We start from the raw sequence: 12,099 nt of genomic DNA, 5'->3' as shown, positions 1-12,099 counted from the left end.
TTTGCCTTACAATTCTTATAATGAATTTGTTCAACATTTCTTTCAAGAGAGGTAAGTGCTTTTGCCTTTATTTATTTAGCAGGTAGTCAAAAACTATGTGTAGCTATTCAGTCTTCTCTATTGCAGATTACAACCTCCCTTACATTTATTGCAACCCAAGAGAGCCCTCAACAAAGGAGTCCATTGGATTTTTTTTCCACATTATGAAGTGTAGGGAACTATTTATCAACCCACCCACCCCCAATAACATCAAGACACGTTTGAGAAAACATCAAATATCCCAAAAAAAGTAGAAAAAAAATATTTTTATTTATTTTTTGCCGGGGAAGCAAACACTTGAGAAATTGTAGGACAGATGTCAGCCTAGCATTAGTTGCACTTGGGTGGTGTAGCACTTCATATTTGAAGCCCCAAACTTGGAGTATGCAAAGATTTACATATACAGTATACAACAGAGGTTCCCAAGAGGTGTGGGTGGGTGTGCTTGTGTTTTCTGTTCTTTTCTGTTTTGTTTTAACATCGTGAACTGCAGCATTAAAATATTATTTCAATATTGTCAGAGTTCTTAATAAGAGATGGGCTGCCATATAAGTGGAAATAAATAACTATGCAAACAAACCAACAATCATCCAACCCACAACTCATTGGCCAGTTAAGCCTGGCGGAATGCCAGCCACGTGGTCCGGTTTGCAAACTCACGTACGCGCGTCTTTCCGGCAGAGACACCCTCAGTTTCCTCTACTATAAGAGGACTAACGAAGACCAACTACTAAGACATTTGTAAGCGAGCATTTTGAAAGGAGCCAATAGTAGCGGTAGTTCGCCACTGGCTCCACCCTCCCGGGCAAACTGACCAAATTGGGCACGTGTAAAAGTTGTTGAGGGCGGGGAAGTTCAGAAGCCTTTCAGTTTATCCGGTGCGCTGCGATTAGCGGAGCTTTTGGATTTATAGAAACCTTAAACGTTTTGTATGGTGATGGGGAAAAAAACCCTTTAGGATGCAAGTTATCTGAAGCCGTTTAAGAAGCAGAGTTGTCCAGGATTGCCTACTAAGATTTGTGCAAAATTAACTGCAAGTAGCACGTACGCTGCGGGATTATTAACATGCTGGTTTAGAAATCGGTACATCTTAATTTTTAATTAATTAATTAGTGTGCGCAAACATACCGCTAAGCTTGCAGACCCAATACGCGATCAAGTAAAGGTGCAATTCAACCTCCGCATTTTTAGGAAAAAGTCTCATCAAACGCTTCGAAATTTGAACTGAGGCAACTCATTCCTTCCCAGGTAAATTGATGTAGCCCGACTGTTGCGTAGGTAGGATTGAGTACTTACGCTGGCTTCAAGGCCAGTTGTCAAACTAGACAATAAGTTAACACAGTACTTTTCCTTGAAATTCCTGTGGCAATTGCGTACTGTATTAGGAAAATTTTGAATTTGCAGAAATGTGCTATTTTTTAAAACATTTTCTAAAACAACCCTGAATAAAAGATGCAAGAGTGATTAATCTGAAATAAAGATGTTCTATGTGCTCAATTGCAGTCCCTCAATTCTATGCTTATAAAATGTTACCCCTGTCAATCTGGGATTGCACTCAATATCGTTCCTTAGTTGCAAGCAATTCCTTTACAGGGTGGTAATTCTGTCTATTGTACATACAACACAGGCTGCACCAATCATGTATGACATCTCATCCTTGCAGTCGATTTATGTGTAAATTACTGTAAATTGGACGGCTTTTCGGTGATCTTACAACACTGCAGCGCAGTAGCTCAATAAACATACTTGGAGCTGTTACCCAGTGTTCCCATTGATGATTATTGTTCGGATGTAGCATTGCAGCCTTCCGCTGCTTTCAGTTAGGTTTACCTCCGGTAAATGTCTGTCGCCGCGCTGAGTAATATTTCTGTTCTTTCAAAATCGGTATTAGGGCCCTTAATAACGTTGGGCAATAGCGTTACTCCGCGCACTCGTGAGGATTCAGTAAAAGAAAAATCAGTCCGCGCGATTTTGCACGCGTCTGTCAATGGGCTGTTGTGTAAAAGCGACCAGAGGAATCCAGTGTTACGGTGCCGAGTCCCACTACCGAGGCGGGTCTCGAACAGAAAGAAACACTGCACCGATCGGGAGTTTCCACAACTGCCAAGGGGGCAACGAATCCCTGCCAGTTGTCGAGAAAAGTATAGGGAAGCACAAGCCCGAATCCAACACAGCCTCCTTGAATTAAATCCGCTTCTTTGCTTCTCGTGTTTACCAGCTGGCTTCCTCTTTTTTGGGGGGGGGGAGGGAGGAAGAATTCATCTCTTCATCCTACTCTTTCCCGTCTGAAAACAAACACAAAGCTATTTTCTTCTCGAGGTCTTGAGAGGGAAACACTGCTGCGTACAGATAACTTGCATTTTATATTTGTATTTATAGAGTGTGTGTATCCTTTTTCTTTCCCTCCCATTGCTCAAAACGGGACCTTTTTGTAAAATTACAGCGCTTTTCTAAACGCAAACACCACCACCCGCCCCAACCACGAACATCTCCCTCCTTGTAGCCTTTTAAGCTGCTAGCGAGTTGGGACTGGGACGGAGGGGTTGAGTTAAGAGGAGAGGGGGGAAAAAAACCCGAGCAGGATTTACAAATGCAAAGAAGCAGCTGAGGACCCACAGCAGCTGCTGTTGCCGCCGCTGCCCAGAACAGAAGCCCTGGCAGGCTGGCTGGCTGGCGGCGGAAGGGAGGAGGGACTTTTGTGTGTGTGTGTGTGTTTTAAAGTGGGAGGGGGGGTTGCCAGCAGCAGCAGTCAGACGACAGTGCGTACACCGGCCGCAGGCGCGTCAGAAGCAGCGCCCCACCAGCAACGCCTGGAGCTCGGCTGAGACCGCTATTGTGTGCGGACCGAGAAGCGAAAAGAAAGCCCGCGCGCACTCTCTCCCCCCCCCCTCTCCAACCCCGGGCCCGGAAAGTATCGCGAGAGCGCCCAGGCTAACAACCTGCTTCGCAACACACAGGAGCGCTCCCGTTGAGTTACCAGCAACAAGGAGCAGCCACACGGAGCAGCCGAGGGAGGGGGAAGCACATCTGGGGAAGGCGTAGAGTTTGAGGCAGGGAAGTGAAGGAGGGGGAAAAAAAGAAAAAAAGAAAGAAAAAAAAAGATTCGAGCACATGCCGTGCTCCAGCGGCACCTCTGAGCAGCGCCCGGCCAGGCGGGTGAGTAGCCGAGCAGCATTTTTCCAAGCTGCAGGTTTTCCCCATCCCTCCGCGGAGGTTCGTGGGGGTGGGGGGAGGGATAGAGGCCTTTCGGTTCCCCGGCAGAGCTCCCTTTGGCTGCCTCCGGAGTGTTCGGCTTCCGCGCTATTTTGGGCCGTTTGCTGGATGCGTTTGGCTCCGCCGGGCTCCAAGCACAAAGGGGGAAGCTGAACGGGATTGCCTTACAAAGTTAGAAAGAACCGGTGGGGTGTGTGTGTGGGGGGAGGTGTTGCTACTTTAGAGTATAGGAGAGCTCACCCAAAGGCATCTTAGCCCTAGAGGGCGATGTGCTTTTTTAAATGGGGGGAGGGGAGGGAGGGAGAAGGATCCTTTAAAGTTTAGTTTGCAAACTGCAAATCCCGAACTTTGTTTTTCTCTCTCTTCCCTCCCTCCCTTCTGCTGCTCTTCCGTGCACCTCTGCAAAGATCAAGCTGTGTGTCCTCCATTAAGAATAATTAGTAATAAGATTGTTATTTAAGCAACTTTTCTGGGGTGGTGTGGAAGCGGGGGGGGGAGGGAGAGGCGGCGACAGGATTTAGAATGAGGAAAGGACTCGGTTTAAGTTTGAGATTTAATAGATGTCTATAAATGGGGGGGGGGGGTTGTTGCTGGAACTTTAAAAGGCAGCAAGCTGTGGTTGGCTGGTAGCTAGATTTGAAGTAACATATGGCATTAAAAGGGGCACAGCTGGAGGTAGCATTTCCATCGCAGTGAAGTCAGAGCAGCTGACTCTCCAGCTTGCGGTGTAATTAGCAAACGGAGCACTCCTCCCATCCCTCTCCTCCCTCCCAGACGCTCTTTCCTTTCTTTTTTCCCCCCTCTCTCCCCCCTCTTTTTTTACACACACACACACACACACACACACACACACACACACAAGCATTCTTCCGTTACTGGCTAGCGAAAGCCTCTTCTCTTCCCAAACATTTGGGTGATGGGGGGAGGGGAGACCCGAAGCAAAAAGCTTAGGCTGTTCTAGAACTTTTGGGAGGGGGATTCGTTTTCCTCCCTGTGAACCCTTCACTCTGTATTCCCCGGCTATTCAAGGTAAGGTCCCTGAGATATGCCCTCCTCAGAGGAGCCTTAATTACTGGTAGCTTGAGGAGGAACTGCAAAATATTGGGATGGGTTTTTGTTTTAAATTGTGTTTTTGCTTTTAATAACTTTCAGAGTTTCATCTTAGTTTTAACTATGCCTTCTGGTATAACTCTGATTTCTGTTTTGAAGGACAAGTGATGGTTTAAAAGAATAAAGCCAATGTAGTTATGCTTTTTCTTGGATTAATATTTTTAAGTTTGGGGGTGCAAAATACATTTTTTTAAAATTGAGCAGTTATCGTGATCTGTCGGAATTAAGACTTCCAGGAATGCATAAAACTCTGAAGTCAATCTCCTCCCCCACTTCTGTTTTAAAGCCTTGAGTGGCAAAGGTTGGAGGAGTGACTTCCTTAGTAGCTTTGGTTTACTTAAGAGTCAAGTTTTTCCTGTTTTTCAAGCAGGTGCTCTGATGGGGGGAGGAATTTTTGAAAATAAAAAAAAATTAAGTAAAATTTGCAATCAGTTAACAGGTGAACTGTTATCCCCAAGGTTCCAGTTATCCCCTCCCCAGCCAATCTGTTTGTTTATTAATAGCTGGTTTGAAGCCCTGTGGTTTAGAGTAGCATTCAAGTTTTTCCTGTTTTGAACAGGTTATGAAGGAAGAATGGAGTTCCCAGACCATAGCCGGCAGTTACTGCAGTGTCTGAGTCAGCAGCGTCACCAGGGCTTCCTGTGTGACTGTACTGTTTTAGTTGGAGACGCTCAGTTCCGAGCCCACAGAGCTGTTCTCGCTTCTTGCAGCATGTACTTCCATCTTTTCTACAGGGACCAGCTAGACAAAAGGGACATTGTGCATCTGAACAGTGACATTGTGACAGCCCCAGCCTTTGGCTTGCTGCTTGAATTCATGTACGAAGGCAAGCTGGAGTTCAACAGCCTCCCGGTTGAAGATGTGCTGGCTGCAGCCAGCTACCTTCACATGTATGACATTGTGAAAGTCTGCAAGGGCAAGCTGAAAGATAAGGAGTTGTGCGGGGATGAAAAGATGAACGGCAGTGGGATCCCTTTGGAAAGGGACATGCGGGTCCTTGATGAAGGAGTGCCCTTGGGGCGTGAGCTCAGCCCCAGGAATAAACAAAAATTGATTGCTATGGAATATGAAAGATCAGCTGGAAAAGAAAAGGACAGTAGCTATCTGGGCTGGTCCTCTGAATTTGTAAGTATCAACTCTGCATTAGCAGAAGCAGAACTGGACACCGTGGCAGCTGAGAAAACAAGAGCTAATACCTGTAGTTCAGTGGGACCTTTGTCCCAAAGAACTCTTAACCACTCCTTGGCTTCATCTGGCATAGAATGCGCTTTAGACCTGTCTTTCAAGTCTGTGGCAGGGAAGGATTCCTTCCACCCCTCCTATGTCTTTGGACAGCTGGCTTCCAATGGTCAGCAGCAGAGTAGCAAACCCCTGATTAAGGATGAGCCAGAATCTTTATCAGATGGAGAAGAGAGTGAGGCAAGGTGCCTAGAAAACCAGCATTTGGGGAATTCTGCCAAGAGCCTGATGACAGGATTGGGAAACGTGTTTGCAGGGAATGGCAATTCCCAAGAGCCAGAGGAAGACTTAGATCACGAGCGGGAGGTGAGTGAAGATGACATGGATTCTTCTGACATTCCATCCTTGGGGGTCTTGGTGCCTCCAGGTCACATCTGTATTTGCCCGCTCTGCAGCAAAGTCTTTCCTAGCCCGCATGTCCTCCAGCTGCATCTCAGCTCTCATTTCCGCGATAAGGATGTTTCAAGAACCAGGCTTTCCCCTGATGGTTCGGTGCCTACTTGTACACTTTGTGGCAAGACTTTCTCCTGTATGTACACTTTGAAAAGACACGAGAGAACTCACTCAGGTGAGAAACCGTACACCTGTGGTCAGTGTGGGAAGAGCTTCCAGTATTCTCACAACCTGAGCCGCCATGCAGTGGTGCACACGAGGGAGAAGCCCCATGGCTGCAAGTGGTGCGAGAGACGATTCACTCAGTCAGGCGATTTATACAGACACATCCGTAAATTTCACTGTGGCCTTGTAAAGTCACTGGTGGTTTGAGAGAAGTTGCCAAAAGGCACCATTTATTGGACTTCTTCACTCTGTTGATTCACTTCGGGCAAATTATATTTTGAGGGGTTGGGAGAATGTAATTCTACATTTCATAGAGGGAAAGTTTCAATTGAGCATTTTCCCTATCTTTGGGCCTACTGTAGGCTTGCAATTACCCTTAATATTCTGTTCGTTTTGGAGTAACAAGTAAGCTGAATTTCAATCTGAATTCTTGGATAGAAGCTGATTTAATCTCTTTGGTTTACTGTAATTGGTATGCTTCTGTCTTGGTGGATGTGCTTCTGATAAGTTGGAAATATGGTGAGGAAAATAGAAACCTTGATCAAAAGTGCTCCTTGGGTGAGATGTACTAGATTTGCCTGCATAACAGCTCCTCCCTTCCTTCCAGTTTAGCACTCGTATCTGCAGTGCAGATGCCTCAAGTAGGCAATTTAAGAGTTCTAATGGCCCCAGTTCCTTTCCTGCTTTGGATGTTGCTTTTTTTTTTTAGTCAGTGTTTTTAATCTGTTCCAGACAAGCAAAAATTCAAAGGGGGAGGGGGAGGGATCGCTTTTTTTAATTTATGAAGTGTGTGAGAGAGAAGAAATCTGAGTTCATGTGCCTCATGGGGACTATCTAGAATTTTTATGATAATTTTTACTATAATTTGAAGAGGCCTTGAAATCAGTATAAGGTGAGGCTGAAAATTCCCCCTTTATCAGCAGGTGATAGTTTTGTTCTTTTGAAACTCTTCTGCCAAACCATCAGCCTCACTGGTGCTGCTACTCTTTTGCCTTTGCCAATACTTTGGAATTTCTCTCTGAATTTACATTTCTTGTGAATTGTAGTGAAATACTTGTTCTCCACCTTTATTGGTATTCTTGCAGCTCTGATTCATTGGTGGTCCTGACTGTGTGTCCTTTTCTTCCCTCTTCGCTATCATGTATAGAATTATGGATGTGAACTTTGGCTCTTGTATATGGAAAGCCAGAGTAGTTCCTCCACCCCCTATGGATCACGGGTGGAATGAAAGGGTCTTACTTGTGCATTCATACCTGGATTAATGCTGAAGGAAACCTGGGAGAGAATCTTTCAAGATGAATCTTGAAATAGTGTAGAAGAGAATCAAGATGCAGGCATTATAAATTGGTGCAACACATTCATACTTAATATAGTCCTCTAGTTTTGCTTCTAACAAAAGCACTTTTTTCAGGTAAATTATGCGGGAGAAAATTGGAATTTTAAAATTTAACTTTTTTTACCTTTTTAGATTGTTGAGAGTTCCTAATTCCCAAAAAATCCTTCTTTAAATTACTTGACAGGCATGGTTTTTAGGATTTGGGGATGGGATTTTACAGTCAACAAGGTACTGCAGATTTTTCAATGGTTGAAACATACTGTAATAGTTTTACTTTGTCAATGAAAATAAGTGGTGGTATTTGAAGGCCCATTGCCTTTCTAGTCATTTTGCTACATGTAAAAGATCCAGCCCTCACCATCAACTATAAAGTTATTTTTGGTCTTAGATTGCCAACTGTGATTAATCCTCCCCATACCATTGTTGTTTGATTGCAGTCATTAGGAAATGGTGATGCCTAGGCTGTCAGAATTCTGCTAAAAGTGCAAGATCAGACTACACTATTCTCCCTCCCCCACTGAATAATTCAAATTGAGTCTCACAGGCCTGTTTTTATTTGAACCAGGGCAGGGAAGACATTTCTCTATGAAGCATTCATAGTTGCTGTGCCCATCCATCTGTTCATATATAAACAGATAATTTGTGTACTAAGGATGAATGTTCTTCCTTACGCATTCACACATGCTTTACTCCCATTAGCACTGACTTAGACCTATCTCTAAAACATCTGGCTGCTGCAGGAAGTCAATTGATTGGTGGGGGGGATGCTATTTCTTGGAAACTGAAGAATCAGCCTTTGCCTGACCCTTGAAGCACATTTCGCTGAAATAGCTGATGGACATAAGCTTGGGTTTGAAGAAGAGAAATGGGTTCAAATGAATGGCGCCTTGAAAAGTTATGAGAGAATCAGATGAGCATGTTGGAGGTGCAGATGGCAGTCACAGTAATGCATAATTTCCTTCTGAGAAAAAAAAAACCTTTGTTATAATATGCACATGGCTTTTTTTAATCTTCAAAAAGTTTTTGAAAAGATCTCTTCTGCATTTCAAATTATGGGGGAATCTGTTGGTCTCCAGAAAACAGTGCCATTTTGTGGCACCGAACATTTACTAAGGCTAAATTTAGTGTGAGTTATTTCATAGGACTGCAAAGGAGCAGGAACTGTTCTCTTGGAAGCAGATCTGCCAGCAAAGAAATTCACAGTTTACCTCTGAAGTCTCCCCATAGCTGCCTCTGCTGTTAGAATACTTTGTGTTCTTATTGATATATCAGTTCATTTTCATAGATCAAGTCTTGTAAAATGCTACTGATGCATAGATGGGGAGGGCTTGATATTGGTTTGCATAATGAGCTTATAAGCAAAGTATTATTACGTGGCTTTGGGTTGTGTGGTATTTTGGAGAGCTTAAAACAGATTGAAATGTTGTGGTACCTTTGGAACAAATATGGGGTGTTTACTTATTTCTACCTAATTCCAGTATGTATTGCCTGTCATGTTATTAAACATGCCTTCAGATATCCACAAAATATATTTTTGCATATGTAAAATATTTATTTAAAAAAAAGTATAACTGATCAGATTTCTGAGAAGTTGATGTTCAATGAATGGGACTAGAGAAGGATTGCCAAAACAAATTTACTGTCATTTTGGATGCTCTGAAGTGATTTTTTTGAAAAGGCAAGTAATATTAATGTTGCAGAAAATATTATCTAGCACTTCCCTTTCATTATTAGAATTCCCCAAAAGGGAGGTTGCATATGTTGTTGCCACAGGGATTGTTATGTGCTCAGCCAAAATAGTGATTGTGGGTGGTTGTTGGGATCTTTTTTTACAATAATATATCCCCCTGCTGAAAAGGCATGTAAACAATAACATCTCTTTATCTCTAGAGTTAATGTAAAGCAGTGTCTCAGTTTTAATTTTTTTCCTTCCTGATTTTATGCATTTCCTTTTGAATTGTAGCCAAAATATTTAGGAAATAGTGCTATGAAAAAGCATAACTGCTACATTAACTACAATATAGCTTTTTGGGAGAGGGAGATGTTATGATAAGTGACTCCTTTTTATTCAGATTAAAACTTATACGGTGCAAGCTTTTTTAACTCCTATTTTAAATGATAGTGGCCATAGTGTGTGAAATTGGACATTTTTGGTTGTAGGTAATTGATGACTGTATAAACATTCTTACTAACAAGGCGCATGATAGAGCACCATATTCCTAAGACACGTGACAGCAGTACTGTGTCCTTTCTTGTCTACCCCACCCCTTGGCCCAGATTGGAAATAGCACTGAACAAAACCTTCAAGTTAAGTTATTTTTTTTTTCTTTTTAAAATTTAAGTTATATATCTATATATATTTTCCTCCTGATGATACTTGATATAGTATTTATTAGATTTTTTTAAATTAAGGAATGCTTGCTGTGGAGCTTTTTCAGAATAACAAGTGTGAATTTTGTGATTTTAATTTTATTTCTGTACCTGTTTTACAAAGTGAATGTGTGAGCATGTGAACCAGTACACAGAATGTAGTGCTCTTTATATGCTGATCCTATGCTGGGTGGAATGGCGGAAGAATACCGATCTCAATGTGGAGTCCTGATGGTTTGCAAAGAGCTCTCCTTTCTTGGCTGCAGGGGAGAATGCTGAAGAGATGCTTTTATCCCAGGCACAATACAAGGGGCACTACAAGGAAGGATTTAAGTACCTGGGTCCCTGAACCCATTTGCCTCTTATCTTGGTACTTGTTGAAGGATTTAAAATTAAGTGCCATAGGATACCAGTGGGTTGACTTTGAGGTTTTTGTTTTTTGGCTAAGTTTAATTTTTTGGAGATGCTCTCTGCTGCAGTTAAAAAAGAACAGGTGGCAGATGAAGTGTTGTCTTTTTATTCTTTCCCAAAATTTCTGGGTTAATCACTTCTTTTTTTTAAAAAAAAAAGATTGCACTTTTATTTAAATATCTTTTTCATTCTTTGGATTTCTTTTAAATCGTTGCAATAGTTCTGAGCATGTTTTGTTTGCTTTTTTGTAATGTTTCTTTACTCCACAGAAAATTACTAAGCACTGTATACTTAGGTTTGTTCCTTAATATTCAGCAGCTGCTCTGGTTTGCGGAGAGCATAACTGGAAATTTGGGGGCTCCATTCTGATTTTACTCATTGGAGTCCGAATTTTATCATAGTACGGCTTTACTTAAAACACTGAATTTGTCTTCTACTTCAAACCAATACTGTGAAGTTAATGTTTGAAAAAATCTGCTATTTTAAATTGCTTTTAATCTTGGTGCAGTTCAGATTCAAATATGTATATTTAAAGACACTAATTTTTGTGAGAGAGTTTTTATAGTGTATAGTATGTAGAAAAGCTATTGGATTGAACTATATTTTATTAAAAAAAAAGTTCTTTCACTGTTTTATAGTGAATTATTGCCCTCACCCTCTCATTGTTGGTTTTATGCTGTATTTTAGGCTAGGTTCGACAATCGCATAAAAATGACTTTGACAAACTTTAATGTCTAGTTTCTGTGTGGTTTTGTTCCTTTTTTTAAAAAAAAATGTGTGTTGGTATGTGCTTTTTTTAAAAAGGAAAAAACTGTGACAATCGTGATTACAACTGTCTTTACTGAATAAAACACACTAGAGTTATAAGTGAAGTCTTTTATTTATTTCAAAATATTTATATTGTTCAGAATGAAACCTTCAAAAAGTGATGTTCACAGAGAAATGAGGTAGGTAAACAGGAGAAGGTAAGCCCTTCACACTTACACAGAAAGAAATGAATTTGTGCTGCAATACACTGATGCACGCTTCAGAAATCTGCAGTCAGTCACAGATGCCTGTTTGTTTACCTATACACATGCTTATGAATACCCACTTGAAATATGCTAAGGAATATACAAAGTGGCTTTTATTCAGTGCACAGATATCAACAATTTTGAACATTGCTACAGCTTGTTAAGTGAGCAATACCATGCCCCTCAAATTTCCTGCTTCATGAATATTCACAGAATGCTCGTGGGAAAATTCTCTGCAAATGTAAATGAAAACTTACATGAATGTTGTTCAATCAATAATAGGCTTTTGCCACAATTGCCAGAGTTGATGCAACAGTTTCAAGGTACGATCCATGTTTTATAAATTGTACAACTGAGTCACACACAGGGCTAAGTCAATCCATCCCTATTAAGATTCACTGTAATGTATGAAAGTGTGGTCCCCCTGTGATATGAAATTGGATCACATCCATCACAGACTCTAGCTCTTGAATAACTTACCTGCGTGATAAAAATATGCCCCGGAAAATGATTAAAAGTGGTTTGCAAGAGGAGAGAAAAATGGATATACACGTAGATGGGAGGGTTAAACATTATTCACTGCTAATTGTCCTCTGTGCTGCAGGATTTGCCTTAGGAGAAAAACACGGTGTTCTGTTTTACATGTGACTTGTAATCCAGTCCTCCCAAGCATTCCTGAATTAACAAGGCTGGGTAGGTCTCCGTAGAAAGAAGCCGCAAGAGAATTAAATAAAATGAGCATCTCCCAAGAACTGGAATTAAGCTATCCACTACCACCACCACAATTCCCATTTCAAGAAGCAGTACTGA

At 41.8% G+C, this 12,099-nt stretch overlaps 1 protein-coding gene across 2 annotated transcripts; it reads left to right on the top strand.

Moving 5' to 3' along the window:
* The first annotated feature begins 2,791 nt into the window (after positions 1 to 2,791).
* ZBTB42 (zinc finger and BTB domain containing 42) lies at positions 2,792 to 11,007 on the top strand. Of its 2 annotated transcripts, none has more exons than XM_026670113.2 (2): positions 2,792 to 3,195; positions 4,922 to 11,007. In XM_026670113.2, exon 2 carries the CDS (start codon positions 4,936 to 4,938, stop codon positions 6,364 to 6,366), a length of 1,431 nt encoding a protein of 476 aa, XP_026525898.1. In that variant the 5' UTR covers positions 2,792 to 3,195; positions 4,922 to 4,935; the 3' UTR covers positions 6,367 to 11,007. The 2 variants fall into 2 exon arrangements, with proteins under 2 accessions (XP_026525898.1, XP_026525899.1); XM_026670114.2 differs by having other exon boundaries at positions 2,797 to 3,195; positions 5,097 to 11,007.
* The last annotated feature ends 1,092 nt before the right edge of the window (positions 11,008 to 12,099 follow it).

The sequence above is a fragment of the Notechis scutatus genome, chromosome 1 (assembly GCF_049901735.1).
Source record: "Notechis scutatus isolate UNSWTSFEM ecotype Mainland chromosome 1, rNotScu1.2, whole genome shotgun sequence".
NCBI classification, from domain to species: domain Eukaryota; kingdom Metazoa; phylum Chordata; class Lepidosauria; order Squamata; family Elapidae; genus Notechis; species Notechis scutatus.
This window is presented reverse-complemented; position numbering and strand designations above follow the sequence as displayed.

Coding starts and splice junctions, on each gene's coding strand:
- ZBTB42 (XM_026670113.2), top strand. CDS start 4,936: ATGGAGTTCCCAGACCATAGCCGGCAGTTACTGCAGTGTCTGAGTCAG.